Source organism: Vulpes vulpes, chromosome 16, assembly GCF_048418805.1.
Source record: "Vulpes vulpes isolate BD-2025 chromosome 16, VulVul3, whole genome shotgun sequence".
Classification (NCBI taxonomy): domain Eukaryota; kingdom Metazoa; phylum Chordata; class Mammalia; order Carnivora; family Canidae; genus Vulpes; species Vulpes vulpes.
The window spans coordinates 76391237-76407749 of record NC_132795.1 but is presented as its reverse complement, the minus strand read 5'-3'; the positions used below and the strand labels follow the sequence as shown (position 1 = coordinate 76407749).

Here is a 16513-nt window from a genome sequence, read left to right as displayed (position 1 = left end):
CCAATAGGAGTTTCTCAGCAAACTATTTGGATTTTCTTATATTCAGATCATAGTCCAGTCTAAAGAAAATATCCAGTTATGCTGTATGAACACTATAGCTTAGCTAACTTTCCACATTATTTGCTAAAGCTTGTGGGTACCACCTTTTCAATTTTAAGCATTCTTTTAGTGTGATCATCTTTCACTGTGAAATTAGTTCATTTTTATACAAAGAATGTTTTCTGTCTGCGCTGATGTTGGTTTTAGAAAAATTCCTGTATGTAAAAATGTTGATAGTTTTGATACCATCTCTTAGCTAGCCTCTTGAAGAACACTAGGCTGGGGCAGTTTTCTTTGTGGTCAAGGAAAAAAATCACTTTTTGCGTGTTATTTTGCTGGTAACGGCCTGTGGTAACTTAAAACTCTTAAAGCCAAGTGTCATATTTGATAAAGGACTAGTATGCATGGTACATAAAGAACTCTCATGATTCATAAACCATAAAAATCCAATAAAAATTGTCAAACTATTTTAACAGACACATCACCAAAGAAGATATATGGTGGCAAATAAATTAGTAGTAAACATCATTAGTCATTAAGAAAATGCAAATTAAAGCTCTAATAAGATACTCCTACACACCTATTAAAGGGAAGAAAGAAACAAACAAACAAACAAACTGGACAATATCAAGTCCTGGCAAGGGTGTAGAGCAACTAACTCTCATGTACTATTAGTAGGAATGCAAAATGGTATAGCTACTTTGGAAAACAATTTAGTAGTTTCATAAAACTAAATACTCACTTACCATATGACCCAGCAATCCTGTTCCTAGGTCATTTATCTACCGAAGAGAAATGAGAATATACACTCATACAAAAAACTTGTATATGAATGAATGTTCATAGCAGATTAATGATAGCCAAAAAGTGGAAAAAACTATGTCTATCAACTATTGAATGGATAAACAAACTGTAGTACATTCACAATGGATTGCTAACTGGTAATAAAAAGAAAAAAAACTACTGACACATGCAATAACATGGATTAGTTTCAAATGCATTATCCTAAGTGAAAGAAACCAGACTTAAATGGCTAGGCTACTTACTGTATGACTCCATTTATATGACAATCTGGAAAAGGTAAAAATCATTGAGACAGAAAACAGATGAGTGTTTGCAGGGTCTGGACTTTGGGTGGGGGGGAGACTGAGTACAAAGGGGCATTAGTTTTTTTAGGTGATGGGAATGTTTTAAATCTTTTGATTGTGGCTATATGACTGTATGTGTTTGTCACAATAAAATAGTTGAGTTTTACTCTATGTAAATTATATTAAAAAACCTGATTTTAAAAAAGGGCAAACTTGGGACTTATCTGACACACAATGCTTTTCTGAGTTTGAATTCCAGTTAGTGAGTGAAGCTTCCAGTATTAAAACTTTGTAGGTATTCTGGATGAGTGTTTCTGGCAAGCACTTTGCAGCTTATTAACTGTAAGACAGACCAGAGGTGTTAGAAACAAAACCTAGTTCTGATGTATAGTCTTCAGACATGGATCCCCATGGTGAAGAACAAAATTAATTTGGCTCCACTATGTTGCCTTTCATCCCTTCCCTGCAACCCAACCAGCTATGCCATCATTAAGATCCTAATGAGCCCTGTGGGGTTTCTATGCTTAGATCTCAGGTTGTTTAGTGGATATTTGGGGCCTTTGAGGGGGTCCCTGGACACTACTTGAGAATGAGAAACTCATCATGAGAACAATGCAATATATTTGCTCATGAATCAACTGATTGAGCCTTTTAGCCAGTGAATTTGCCAGGCAGGTGATAAGTGGAACAGTAGACCATGCAATAAAGTATTTCATCTACTATTCAGGTATTTTTTTGTCTTAATCTTGCTTTTAATTGCATTCATTACAAAATATCTTGACGATTTGTTTAAAAAAAAAAAGCAAGTAGGAAAACACTGAAAATTTCAGTTTTCAGCTAAAGCAGAATTTATATTCTAGTTCAACATGTAGGTTCCACAATTTTACTTCATGTAAAATAAATTAAATGTATCTAATCCCTCTGAATGATGCCTGAATATCCATTTCCTAGAAAAATCTACAATTAATTTCCTCAGGCTTAAGTGATGGCTTCTCAAGATTCATTCAACATTTTATCAAAACTCAGGATTTTAATCTCTTGAATCTTTTTCCTTTTACACAAGAAACTGACATACTTACTCTGGGCTAGAAAAATGTCCTCAAAAAAAAAAAAAAAAGGAAAAAGAAAAAAGAAAAATGTCCTCAGCACTAGACTAGCAAGTTGGAATTATGCTGCTGCTCCCAATCAGACTAAAAAAGTAACAGGAAAGGCCAAGTATGGGAACCCAACTACCAGCCTGGTCTAGCTCACTTAACACCCTTTTTCATTTGGAAGACAGAGGCAGTCTGCTCTCTGGTAACCAATCTCTTGTATTTTGCAGGAAATCTCTAAGTTCCTGGCTGAATCACTGAGAGAAGCTCTTTGAAGCCAATGAGTTTCAGTGTTAGGAATGAGAGCTTCTAATAGTGGGAAAGTGGATGGGCACAGCTAATATGCAATTCACGTACTAGGGCTTAGTTTCAGTTTGTGTATTCTCTTATCTTAAACAGAATCCTCTACCTTTGCTAGGTGATTGACTCTCAGGGACAAAAAATTTGAGCTTCCAAAAGTACACTTGAATTTTTAAATGGTAACCCACCCATGGCAGGAGCTTTAGATTATTTTCATGGTATGAGGAAGGATTTATTTTTACTTCAGGCACATTCATTGGGCCACAAGTTAGTCTACTATTTTATTAAATACCTATTATTTGTCAAGATTATTAGGAACTGTGTGGGTGAAGGGAGAAGTTGGAGAAGGGGGTACCAAATGACTAAGACTTAGTTCCAAGATTTAGATCCAAGTACCATACAATTTAGTGGGTACAAAATATAGTACATCTATATTTAGAATTTTTGTTCCAAAAAAAAAAAAAAAGAATTTTTGTTCCCATGGAACTTTGATTAGTTTGAAATGAAGAGGAAGAAGGGCCTTGTAACGTCCTGGGTGGGTAGACAGTTCTTGATTTAGTATATTTAGAGATTTAACAGTTCCTGAGCATCCAAAGATTCAGTCTCGCAGGCCAACAAGGTGGAGAAAGGAGAGATCTTTGCTTTGAGTTGGTAGTATATGGATGTCTTTAAAGGTACTGGGTTTAGAGGCCTGGGTAACTTAGTTGGTTGAGCTATCGACTTTCGGTTTAGGCTCAGGTCATGATCTCGGGATCCTGGGTGTTAGCCATAAGGCTCTGTGCTCAGCGAGGTGCCTGCTTGAGGACTCTCTCTTTCCCTCTCCTTTGCCCTTCCCCTCCTTAAATTAAAACAAACAAATAAATAAATGTCTTAAAAAAAGAGAGTACTAGGTTTAAATCCAGATCTGCAATTTAATAGCTGATATAACTTCAGTCTTCTCATTTATAAAGAGGATAATAGCAACATCTCATTGAGATGTAGGTTAAATACACATACATGTAAAAGCATTAACTTAGTGTGTAACACAAAGTAGATGATCCATAAATAGAAGTCATTAACATTATTAGTGTCCCTGGGGAGACAGATCTCATAGGGAAAAGACTTGAAAACACAGACAATAACATGCGAGTGATAACATACCAATAAATACCATATTAACAGCTCTATGTTTTGCAGCAATAAAATAAATAACCTGCATGCAAATCCAAAACATGTTTCATTACTCCCAAACTCTATTGCATAAGACTCAGGTGAGAGTCCAAATTATTCCAGGCTAAAGCCATGAATCTTTTGAAATTCAGCAATTAAGATCCAAAAGTAAACAATAGACTGGGCAAGGTCCTAGAGAGAAAAGGCAATTTTTATGCTGTGGCCTGGTTTATACTTAGTGATTATAAATTTCCTTTGACAGCTTTTAGTAGGAGTGATTGTCTTGCAAAATTCCAACAGAGAAATATTTTCTGGACAGTGTTACCTGTCTCTGGAGTAGGTCGCCACCTGCATTAATTTTAGAGGACTCTGCCCCAGCTTTTATTTTTCCCAGATGTCTGATGTCTAAAAACTTATAGGTTATTTACTTCAACTTAGTAATCTTTTTTTTTTTTTTTTTTTTTTTTTTTAAGATTTTACTTATTCATTCATGTGAGACGGAGAGAGAGAGAGGCAGAGACACAGGCAGAGGGAGAAGCAGCCTCCATGCAGGGAGTTCCATGTGGGACTAGATCCCAGGACTCTGGGATCACACCCTGGGCTGAAGGCAGCGCTGAACCGCTGAGCCACCCTGGCTGCCCTCTTTTTTTCTTCCCCAGTGGAAAGTCAAATATCCCTGATGGAGGAGTCAAGATCTAGCATAATGCTGGTCAATCCCTACTCTCGCCCTCACTTTATACTATGGCTATTTTGATATACAATCCAACCCTGATTCTAGATAATATCCCCGACCTTAAACGTGGGTAGCACAATTTGACCTCAAACGTAGTTGAATAGTAAACAGTAAATTATTATTGTTGATTATCATGACCCAGTTTCCCCTTCTGTCATCCAGAACTGTAATGTGTTCTCTAGTATTTTCAGAACTAGAAATTATGGAGCAGACTGTGATTATAGCAGACGGTTCCAAACCTTCTGGAACCATTTCAAAAGGCAACATGAGACTACAAATTAAGAAGAAAAAAAAGAACTCTGCAATCTCAGAAATTGATCCTTACTGTCCAGGAAGGTTAGGTATAGCTGAACAGACTTACTAAATTCAAAGAATCCTGTTTCTTCCTGTCTCAAACATTATCCAGCAAAATTTATGGTCACTTTGGGTAAATCTGTAGCAAGGCTCACTGATAAGACATTTCAATACCTTGTTTGGCCTTTCAGTACTTAAAACACATGAAAATGAGTCATTAGCAAGGAAAGCTGCTGTATAGAATCTTCTAAAACAAATGTTTTTTTTCTTGAAATAATTTTTAAAAAAAATTTTTAAGTAAACTCTACGCCCAATATGGGGCTCAAACTTGCAACCCCAAGATCAAGGGTAATATGCTCTACTGACTATGCCAGCCAGGCATCCCATATCCATAAGATTTTGATCTGCTAAATTGAATCTCAACAACAGACTTATTTCCCTAATTTTTCAGTCTAATTTTTTTGGGTCTGTTATTTTGAGTTTACAGTGTGGTGTGTTTGGCAAAAAAAAACAAACAAAAAAAAAACAAAAAAAAAAAACCGGAACAACAACAACAAAAACACACGTCAAAACACAAGTCATTTTTTCATTTCTACTGAATACTGGTTTTGAGAAAATATATTCAAGATAAGGGAAAGAATTACTGGGAAGGCCCTTAATGGTTTTTAACTTGCAATGGGGAAAAAAAGGGAACTTAGGGGATGCAAGTGGGGGTGAGATGCTTTGGAGTCATCAAAATAAAAAGCAAGAGCTACTTTTGTTTTGGTGGGAAGGGAAATGGAAACGCTGGGATTAGGAGCAGGGCTCACCTGGGAGACACTGAGTCATGAGGACAAAAATCACAGCACTTTTTCAAAAATCTGAAAATGAAATGGGTCAGGGTGTTGTTCTCCTTTTTGACCAAGGTGAGGTTATGTGGGAGAGGCGTCTGAGCCCATGAACTCTGTGAGCGCATTTGCTCCGCATATGTAACGGGGCACCTTATGAGGGATGGGGTAGGACAAGGGAAGGGGTGAAAACAAGTTCAAAGACATAAAGGGCTTTGCCCACGTGCAATAGGAAGTTGCAAACCGCTCCACTTGGCAGCGCAAGCCGCCCGAGACCGCAGCAGGACAGCGAGGACTCCAGGGTCAGGCTCTTCCATTAAGGTAGCAGGCGCCTCAGGGGCGGTGTGAGGGCTTCTCAGAAGAGGCAAAACGTGGGTATTTCCATAGACGAAAGCAAAACCCCTTGTCTTGGGCTTAGGAGGTAATGAAACACGCTAAACATACGCCTAAAACACGGCCAGGGAAGTTCACGGACGACGATTAAAATCGACTTTGGAAAGAATAAAACTTGACCGTTTCTCATTTTTCTACTGCAAATTCGGAGTGATGTAATGAAAAAAGAAACACTGTTGATTGAATTTGAAAGAAGCTGGATGCGAAGAGAGGAAAGCGGGTGAAGACATGAGAAGCACCGGGAGGCGCGCCGCGTGGGTAACACCGCCGCCCCCACCTCCCCCAGGACCCGGGAGAAGCGCTCGCCCCCCAGCCCCCGGCCCCCCGAACCCCCCCTCCCGGCCCCGCCCCGGGAGCAGGGCCCCACCTCAGCGCTCCCGCGGGATCCTCGCTCTAGCCCCGCCTCCGTCCGGCTCCGCTCCATCCCGCTCCGGTACAGCCCGGCGACTCTGCGGCGAGTCTGAGCGAAGCGAGGCGGGACTTCCGGCGTTTGAAAAACTTCCGGCGGGAACCGGAAGATGCGGTCACACACCCAGAATCCCGGGCCTTCTGACTCGCCGGGCGGGAAGGTGAGCTGAGCGTCCGCCTGGGCGGTGTTCCTGCGGCCTCGCGTGAGCGCGGAGCCCGGGCTCCGGTGTTCTGGGGGCCATTTAAAAAGTTCGGAGCGCTCATTTGGGAACTCACATCCCTCTTTAAAGTGCTAAGTCTCATGACATTTTACGGTCTGCGGTCTGTATCTTCCAGCCTACACCCGGAAACCCCTCTTGCCTGCCGCGTGTCACCTGGCGCGTCCTCTCAGCGCGTGGGGGCAGACGTGGGAAAAGCCGGGCAAACCCAGATTGTCTCTGTGCCTCAAGTTATCGGAGATGGGGGAGGAAGCGCCCTTTTCACCGTCACATCATGGCCTGGTCTGCGTCAACTCCACCCTTAGCAGGGCGCCTGGCTTCTAGGAGGCGCCGAATAACTCTTGAGGAAAGGAATGAATGAATGGGAACTCTCTAGGCAACTTTCCTCTCACCTCCCACGCGCCAGAATGCCATTCATAGAATGTTTGTGGAATGGGAAGCAAGCCTAGTCTTGATGTCTGGAGCTCTGGGTTCTAGCTACATCACCAGAATGTCGGTTCTCCCTTTGAGTAAACCATTTCACCTCGCTGCATCTCAGGCGTCTGATTTTTTGTCGTTGTGGTTGCCTTTGTTTTTGTTTTAAAGGTCTGTATGATTTCTGAGGCTCTTTCCACGTCTGTTACTTTATTTTCATTAGGGAAGGATCTTTGCTGACGTTCCAAGCACTTCTTTTTGTACTCAGGGAAATTTCTTTAGGTGCCTCTTAAAAAGTTGTTCTCCTCTGCTCTTCCTAAAATTTCTCATTGTGGATTTCCCAATTTTATTTTTATTTATTTATTTATTTATTTATTTATTTAAAATTTATTTATGATGGACATAGAGAGAGAGAGGCAGAGTCACAGGAGGAGGGAGAAGCAGGCTCCATGCTGGGAGCCTGATGCGGGACTTGATCCCAGGACTCCAGGATGGCGCCCTGGGCCAAAGGCAGGCGCCAAACCGCTGAGCTACCCAGGGATGCCGGATTTCCCAATTTTAATGTAACATTTAGGTGTGTGCCAGTTTCCTCATCCCCCTCCCCTTGATTTTTCAGTTGCCCTGGTTTTAGTGCCTCCTCCCTGAGTAACGTCACAGCAACTGGTTTTGAATGTGCTCATGTGTCCACAGAGCCGAGACAGCATTGAAAGTTAGAAATCTCAAGTCACTAAGAATAGGAAGGTTCATCTATACCATCACTCTTTGGAAAGAACAGTGAGTGCCATGTGTGCTATTGCCTAATAGTGATGGGGAAAAGTGTATACTCCTCTATAAAGACCGTTTTGTATATATTCTTATGTTCATTTAATCAATAGTTATAGAGCAGCTGTTAAGTGCTAATCTCTGTTACGGAGAAGTGAATAAGGCAAATGTGGTTCCTTCCTTCATGGAGTTTACTTCCATAAAGTAAACATGGGGGATGCAGACAATAAACAAAGATAATTATAGATTGTGCTTTGTGTAGTACTGTATGAAGGAAGTAAATGGGGTCCTATAATAATGTTATATCTGAGAAACCCATTTTAGGCCTAAAATGCTGAGGTCTAAGAGATGAGTAGCCAGCCTATTAATGAGCAGGGAGGATAGTGTTCCAGGCAGAGTGAACCTGAGATGGCAAAGGATCATACTTGTTATAGTGACTGAAACAATGTAGTGACTGTGGCTGAAGACCTACGGCACATGATAAATGTGGTTAGAAAGGTAGGTGAGGGTCAGTTCTGTAGGGTATTCTAGAAGGCTGTGGTAAAAAAAAAATATATGATTTGATTCTATGTGGAGAATGGAGTGGGAAGTCATTAAATGGTTAAGCATTTTCTAAATCATCTTTTTTTTTTTGCGTTGGTATGTGGAGAATGAGTAGTAAAGGCAAGAGGGGAAGCAAGGAAGCTAGTTAAGAGGCTATTACAGTAGTCTGGGTAAGAGATATTACTAAAGACCAGACTAAAGACTCACTGGAGATCACAGAAATTTAGCCTATATTTTGGAGGAAGATGTTATGTTACTAGTAGACTGGTTGTGGGAGGTAAAAGTAAGAAAGATTTGCAAGGCTTTGGCTAGCAAATAAAACTTTAGAGGATGATAGATATAGATGTATTCAGGATCTTGAGTGTGGAGATGGTGTACATATGCCAAAGCTTATCAAGTTTGCACACTTTAAGCACGTACAATTTATTATGTCAATTATTGCTCAATGAAGCTATTAAAAATTTTCCAAGTTTCTGGTTTAGCCATTCACTTAGGTGGATGATGGTGCCATTTACTGAGATGGGAAAGACTGGGGGTAGGAATGGGTTTTATAACAGGAAATGGTTATCAAGACTTCATCGTCAATATGTTAAATTTTAGGTGACTTTGAGGCATTTACATAATTTCATAGGCATTCTGAATAATTTACTATGTAAATCTGTATCTTAGGCAAGATTTGGGATGGAAGTATTAGGATCGTTAATAAGTAGATGATACAGATATTTAAAACCGTGGAAATGGTTTGTTAGTCTAACAAATCCTGTGATATGAGGAAAGGGAACATGGGAGGAGTGAAGGTTGAGAAACAACTCCCAAGAACACTGGTCTTTAAACTGGAATATGCATATCCTTGGGAGTATGCCTGGTGTAGGCAGCTTTTAAGAAATAATTTCTAGGTCCTTAGTTTCTGTATATACTTTTTCTAAAACTGATCACTCTGAAATTAACCGTGTGCTCATGCATATTCTCCTTTCCCACCTTTTCTTCTCTTCTCTTCTCTTCTCTTCTCTTCTCTTCTCTTCTCTTCTCTTCTCTTCTCTTCTCTTCTCTTTTTTTCTTAAGAGCACACACAAGCACATGTGCCAGAGGAGAGAGAGAGAGACGGAGAAAGAGAATTTTAAACAGGCTCCATGCCTAGCACAGAGCCTGCGGCTGCAAGGCTGGATCTCACAACCCTTAGAGCATGACCTGAGCTGAAATCAAGAGTCAGACATGTAACTGACTGAGCCACACAGGCACCCCCTCCTCCTCTTTCAAATTCTTATTTTTCTAATTGTCAAAAGACAATTTTATATCTTACCTTTCAGTGGTAACAGTGCTTCCAGGGTGCCTAATTAAGGGACATTTAGAAATATTTATTTCAAGGAAGTCTTCTTTAATGGTTAAAACATTTTATGAGACTACCAGCGTTTGTCTACCCCTATTTTAAACCCCTATTTGAGAATTGGTGAATGGTGGTCCATAAGGGAATGTTCTGAATTCAGGTATATTGTAAAATGGGGTGGTGGGAGTAGATGATTTGGTTAGGTTGTTTCTTGGGAAACTTAGTATGTTCAGGTTTTTATTTTTGGGCTAGTCAGATTGTCCAGCGAAGAACCTTTCCATTCTTCTCCCTAGAGAGTAAGGATCTGACTAGGAGCCTAGTGGGAGAAGAGGACTAGGGGGAGGGGTTCTCTACATTTAGCATTCCCATGCCCACAACTATACTTGATGTCCTCTAGCCTAGAAACTGTTTTATCCTCTCCAGAGAATAAATTTCCAGATCTCCAGATGTCTTCCTGGGTCAGTTGCTTAATAGCATGAAGTAGAGTAGGGCCTCTAGAGATATTCCTTTGCCTCATACAGCTTATACCAGCCCTTAGTCTCTTCATCCATAGTTCCAAGGTATCAGGCACTGCTTCTTAGGATTTTTTTTGAGGATAGTGCAAAGCAAATTGGTTTGCTTCTGGAAAGGTCCCACTGCTGACTTGGAATTTTAATTTTTATGTAGTGAAATCTGTTTGTCTTTTTGTCTTTTGAAATTTTGAGTTATGCCTGGAAAAATTTGTATACCCCCACCTCTACTCCAAACTATGAAAATGATCATCTTTATTTTCTGTAGTACTTTTATAGTTTTATTTTGTACATTTTAAATCATTAGCATAGAATAAAATTTTGTTCAGCGTGTGGCAGTAGGACTTAAATGTTTGTTTTCCTCCACAGGGATAGCTTGTTTTCTTAATACCACCTATTGAATAATTAATTTCTGCCCTGGTTTGAAATGCTACCCCATCATACACTGACTTTTTCTATTTGCATTTTTGTTTTGTTGTGTAAAATGCATGTAACACAGAAATTAGAAGTTACCCTTTAAAAAAAAAAAGATTTTGTTTATTCATGAGAGAGACACACACACACAGAGAAGCAGAGACACAGGCAGAGGGAGAAGCAGGCCTCCTGCAAGGAGTCCAATGTGGGACTCCATCCCAGATCCTGGGATCACGCTCTGAGCCAAAGGCTCAACTGCTGAGCCACCTAGGTGTCCCAACCCATTTCTTTATGATCAATATCTAGAAGCACTTATTTGAAGAAGGATAACCTGCATAAACATAAAATGACAAAAAGAGAGGTGAAGAAGATGAAAAATTGTCCTGTCTACTTCCTGGAGACTCTTGTTTCTTTTGTTCTGCTTTCCTCTCGGTGTTCTCTTGGCTAATAGTTCTGTACTTTCTGGACTGAGTTGAGCTATATAGAGCTGAGGGCACATGTTCTGTTTGTGACAACCTCTTGTTATTTCTGTGAGGCATTCCTTTCTCCTGTAAGTGGAAGTTAGAACCAGAGGCATTATAAAATATGACTGGTTTAGAAACTTTTAAAGGGTTCCAAGCATGTCAGAGTCTAATGTAGTTCTTACGGCTTGACATACACTCTTTAGATAATAAAATTTAGTAGCTAAAGTAAATTTGCTTACTTTCTATATTATAGGATGTCTCTGGTTATTTGTCTCAAGTTTTTAAAGAGTTAGGCCTTTGAATTTAGTAAATATTTTATAATGACATTAGTGATTAATTTATTTTTTTATTTTCAAATAAGTGTTAAATACTGTAAATTTTATTTTAAGGGAATGGATGTCTTTTTTAGGAATAACCTGGCTGCTTGTTTAATCTCGCAACATCATTTATTTGATTGTCAGCTTTGTAGATAGGCTTTTCCTTTATATTGTAAGAAGATACAGAAGTGGGAAAATACTTCTAATCTTCGAGATATCTAGTTTAATAGAGGATTTTGTAATTTACTGTCTGATAAGCCATTTAGTACCACTTGGGGTATGCTCAGTCATATAACTCTAAAAAAATTAAAAATTGTCACCTTGTTGGAGCTTACATTTTTCCAAAGGTGGCCTATACTCATCAGGCTTTTAAACCATTTGAAGCTGTTAGCTGCTCTTATAGTTGGCAGCCGTGTGGGAGAGGAAACCAGTTCTTCAGGCTTTTGAATGCTTCTCATTTTTTTACCAATGGCATTTTTTTTAACATCAGGCACATCACTTTATAGACAACATAAGTGATCAGTCATTCAGGTGATTCAGGGCATGCTGATTTTATGTTCTGTTTCTTTCAGATGTCATCATTGCCAAGAAGAGCAAAAGTAAAGGTCCAGGCTGTGGTATCCAAAGATGAATTCTCTTCCTTGTCTGAGTTGTAAGCATACTGGTTTCATATGGGGTTACAAGAATTACGTATATTTTAAGGAGGAATGCATTGTTACTTACTAAAGTAAATCATTTAGGTTGAAGAAGGCTGTGTCTGTCTGTCTTTCTCCCTTTCTTAATTTCTTTTTTTTTAAGATTTTATTTATTTATTCATGATAGACACAGAGAGAGAGAGAGACAGAGAGACACAGGCAGAGGGAGAAGCAGGCTTCATGCAGAAGCCCAATGTAGGACCCGATCCCAGACCCCAGGATCAAGCCTTGAGTCAAAGGCAGACGCCCAACCGCTGAGCCACTCGTGTCCCAAGGCCGTCTTTTTCATTCATTAGTGAAACAAATGTTTATTGAACTCATGCTGTATCTCAGGCTCTATCTCAGTGTTGTTAAACTATTGAAGAAGGAGAGAGAAAATAACCAACCAAATATAACATGATATTTATACTAGAACATAAGCTCCATGAGAGCAGGGGGTGTTTTATATTGCTTTAGAGCAGAGTTTCCTAAACTTAGCACCACTGATCAGATAATTCTTTGCCATGGAGACTGTCCTTTGCGTTGCAGGATGTTTAGGAGCATCACTGGTCTCTAACAACTAGATGCCAATAGCATCTCCCCAGTTTGTGACAGACATGGCTGGATATTTCCCATGGAGGCAAAATTGTCCTCCATTGAGAACCTCTGCTTTAGAGCACTAATGTTTGTGCCCTGAAGATATTTGTTAAGTAAGTGATTGATTAATGCTAGGTAATAATAAGTACTCTAAAAGAACATAAAACAGGGGCCAGGGATAGTGTGGTCAGTGGTTCTGGGCATGGGACATCTTGGATATAGTATTCAGGAAGGTTCTTTTGGAGGATGTGGCAAGAAATCTAAACGAAATTTGAAGTACCACTTGCAGAGATCTGGGGATGGGTGTTCCACGCAGCAGGAGCCTCAAGTGCAAAGACCCTATGGCAGGAACGAGCTTGGTGTGTTCAGGGAACACACAGTAAGACCTATGTTGTCAGATAAGAGTCATCAAGGCAGAAAGTGATTGGAAATGAGGTTGGAATGGGCAGGATCTAATTAGATGACAGAGCATTAGAGTCTTATTTGAAGTGATGTAACAGAACCAATATGAGTTTGCTCTTTGGTGAGTCACAGATAGACCAAGTGGAATTGTCACACAAAGTAAACTTTATTTGCAGCAAAGAAAGAGATCTTGGGAATAGCTTTCAAAGCTTCCAAAAAGGGTGAATGGATACCTTTTTGTTTAGGGTTAGGATGAATATTTATATAGGGAAGCCTTGTCATCTATGTATGGTGCTTGCACCTTAAGAAAATGTGCTATGCATACATTGTACATTACATAAGTGAGGCTGTGGCACCTCCTTGGGAGATTTTAGTGTTATAATTAGGTAAAGGTAATTACTAGTTATACCAGGGTCACTCCAAGGTCAATCTGTGCAGGTATAAGTAAGAGGTTTAGCTCAAAGGGTCTGAGTGGTCTGGGCTAGGGAGAGGTCTTGTCAGGGCAGTTGCCATCACCTGAAGGGTTGTTTTGGGTTTTAGTTGCCTGAGTTAAGAGGTAAGTTGGAAAGAGGAGTTTAAGGAAAAATGTAAACAAAGCAAGTGGGAAGTAAAGGTCAGGTCTTGGGGTCTAGCTGGTGACAGTGGGTGGGAAAGCCATTGGAAGGTTTGGAGCAGTGAGGACGTGATCTGGTTTACATTTGTAAATGATCATTTTGGTTTCTTGGTGGAAGATAGACCACAGTGGGGGCAGGAATGGAAGAGGGGATCAGTTAAGGAGATTATTGTAGAAGCTTAGGGTCCTGGGAATGAAAGTGGTGAGTAGTCTAATTTGGGATCTGTTTTGAAGATAAAGCAGACCAGCTATGCTGATACATTAGATTTGGGGTATGAAGGAAAGACAGTAATTTGGGGGAGACTGGAAGAGGATCAGATGTGATGGTAGTAAAATCAGGGGTTCTGCTTTGCACTTGGTAATTTTGAGATGATTGTGAGGCATCCAGTAAAGGTTTATATACAAGTCTTGAGCTCAGGTCAAGTGGGAGATATAAAATTGAAAATTTTCTCTATTCTGCTATTGAATGAAGAAAGATCTTCTAGTAAAAGAGCTTAGAAGAGTGCTGAGGGCTGAGTCTTAGAGGATCCTAACATTGAAAGATTGGGGAGAGGAAGAGAGATAAGCAAAGGGACAAGGAGAAGCTGCCAGGGAAAGAGGAAGAAAACCAGGGGAGTGAAGACCTTGGAAAGACCTGGAAGGTATGAAAGATGTGCTTCAAGAGTGAGTGCCAGATGCACAACTAGTAATAAGAGATGACCAGCTGTCTTAAAACTGCCCCACGTATAATAAAATAATACGTGTTATTAATGTTTTTCTTTCTAATACCTGAAAGCCCTTTTGTGCCTGTCATGTGACCTTTGAAACTGCCCCCCTGTGAACTGGGGTCTGCACTCCTGCTGGATGAGACTGACGTGGAAAGAAGTCATTCTGCTCAGTTTGGAGATAATATGAGCAGAACCCTGCTTTTCTGTTTCCTTGGTTTTTAAATTCTCCCTCCTTTCAATGACACTGCTATGTGTTATGTGAGTTTAAATGATTTTATTTGTTTTTGCCTACTCTTAGGGTTTAGCTTGCATCTGCTTTTGAAGAGAATTCACTGGGGGGGGGGGGGGGGGGGATATAGGAGACCTAGGAGAGCATAATTTAGAAGAAGTCATTTAATCAGGTTTTTGCCTCCAGGCAGAGCTTAAACCATTCAAAAAGCCAAATATCCCTATTCACTAGCCTAAGTGAAGGAAGTGATTGTCCTTCTCACCAATACTGACCTTTTACATTAGGGGTAGGCATAGAATTAAGTGGGTTGGCAGGAGCATGATGTTTCTTTACCAGGGTTCACATGGCTATTTTTCCTCTGTTGTTGCTGTGAGTTTGATTCGTGGGTTGTTAGAAAGTACTGCAGCTGCACCTGATCCAGTATAAACCAGGAAACAAATCCATTCTGTGAAAGGGGGAAAACAAAACAAAGGAACAGAAAACGGTTAATTGAAGCATTTGGAAGGATCTTGGTGCTGGCTTTTTATGTAATTTAGGGTGTTTCCTAAGAGCCATTTCCCATTCCTTGCATTGGTTTGAATAACTTTAAGTAAATTTGATTACTGCTTAGGAAATTGTTTAAGCATTTTTCATTGTTATAATGGCAAACCTTACAGTGACTGTGGTGTGACACCACCTGATTGCATAAGATAATAAATGATTTCTTCTGTTGTGTGTCTGTCTGTCTGTGTGTGTGTGTGTGCGCGTGTGCATGTGCTGGGTAGGTGAGGGGGGGAATGGAGAGACCTGTGATTCATAGCATATCAGGGGCTGTTTTTTTTTTTTTTTTTTTTAAGATTTTATTTATTTATTCATGAGAGACACAGAGAGAGAGGCAGAGACACAGGCAGAGTGAGAAGCAGGCTTCATGCAGGGAGCCTGACGTGGAACTCGATCCCGGGACTCCAGGATCACACCATGGGCTGAAGGCAGGCGCTAAACTGCTGAGCCACCCGGGCTGCCCTCAGGGTCTGTTTTTACATTGGTCCTTGATCAACTCTTGTTTTAGGATCTTTGTGTGTAGGATCTGTTCATAGCCTGTGCTCATATTTTATATTAAACACCTCCTACCTTATTCTTCTTTTAAGAAACATGTCTTTTTTGCCTTTAACATTTGGCCTCATTTTTCCTAGAGTTTTTTCTGTCAATTTACTTCTAGATCATCTGCCTCTGAAGATGACAAGGAAGATAGTGCCTGGGAGCCCCAAAAGAAAGTCCCCAGAAGTCGTAAGCAGCCTGTTGCCAAGGAATCCAAACCAAAGAGGGTGCCACGGGTGAAGAAGACCACCCTACAGATCAATGATGGCTCAGAAGGCGTGGCTGTTAAGGAGGAGCTGGTAGGTGCTTCAGTTGAGTGGAGGGAACGCTGTAGTGCTTTCTTAATTGTTTTTTTTTTTTAAACTTTTTTTTTTTTTAATTTTTATTTATTTATGATAGTCATCAGAGAGAGAGAGAGAGAGAGAGGCAGAGACAGAGGGAGAAGCAGGCTCCATGCACCGGGAGCCTGACGTGGGATTCGATCCCGGGTCTCCAGGATCATGCCCTGGGCCAAAGGCAGGCGCTAAACCACTGCGCCACCCAGGGATCCCGCTTTCTTAATTGTTGATGCTACTTTGTCCTTAGAGTGGGACAGAACAGGTGGATGACAAAAAGTATACCACAGTGGCATTCTCTACCATGGGCCATAATAGTATTTACCATTAGACCCATTGTGTTGGAGGGAAAAAAAATATTTATCAACTGATATATTGGTATATTTTGCTATAAGCAAACACTGTACCTATACTAATCTGGATTAAAGCAGCAGCAACAACAACAATAAATTACAGGCCTTATTGCATTAAAGAGAGTTACGCATTTCCAAAATCATTCCCTGTCATATTCCTTTAAGAAACTGCTTCCATAGTACATTTGAAATAATACTCTTTTAATATGCAGTAGAATCCTGACTTTCCAGGGACACAT

At 40.3% G+C, this 16513-nt stretch overlaps 1 protein-coding gene and 1 long non-coding RNA gene across 5 annotated transcripts in view; one reads left to right on the top strand and one right to left on the bottom strand.

Moving 5' to 3' along the window:
* Positions 1 to 3409: 3409 nt before the first annotated feature.
* Positions 3410 to 6370, bottom strand: LOC140595850 (uncharacterized). The gene is made up of 2 exons (XR_011997757.1): positions 6282 to 6370; positions 3410 to 6110 (listed from the first exon to the last, which is right to left on the bottom strand). It is a non-coding gene; the product is annotated as an uncharacterized lncRNA (long non-coding RNA).
* The window catches only part of SRBD1 (S1 RNA binding domain 1), a 193762-nt gene continuing 183553 nt past the window's right edge, over positions 6305 to 16513 (top strand). The window contains exons 1-4 of one of the 4 annotated variants that reach the window (XM_072741202.1): positions 6391 to 6483; positions 6659 to 7125; positions 11860 to 11939; positions 15708 to 15885. In XM_072741202.1, coding sequence (XP_072597303.1) covers positions 11860 to 11939; positions 15708 to 15885 — 258 coding nt within the window. In that variant the 5' untranslated portion in view covers positions 6391 to 6483; positions 6659 to 7125. Of the gene's footprint in view, positions 6484 to 6658; positions 7126 to 11859; positions 11940 to 14348; positions 14539 to 15707; positions 15886 to 16513 lie in introns of those variants that run through there. The other 3 variants (XM_072741203.1, XM_072741204.1, XM_025992583.2) reach the window with 3 other exon arrangements.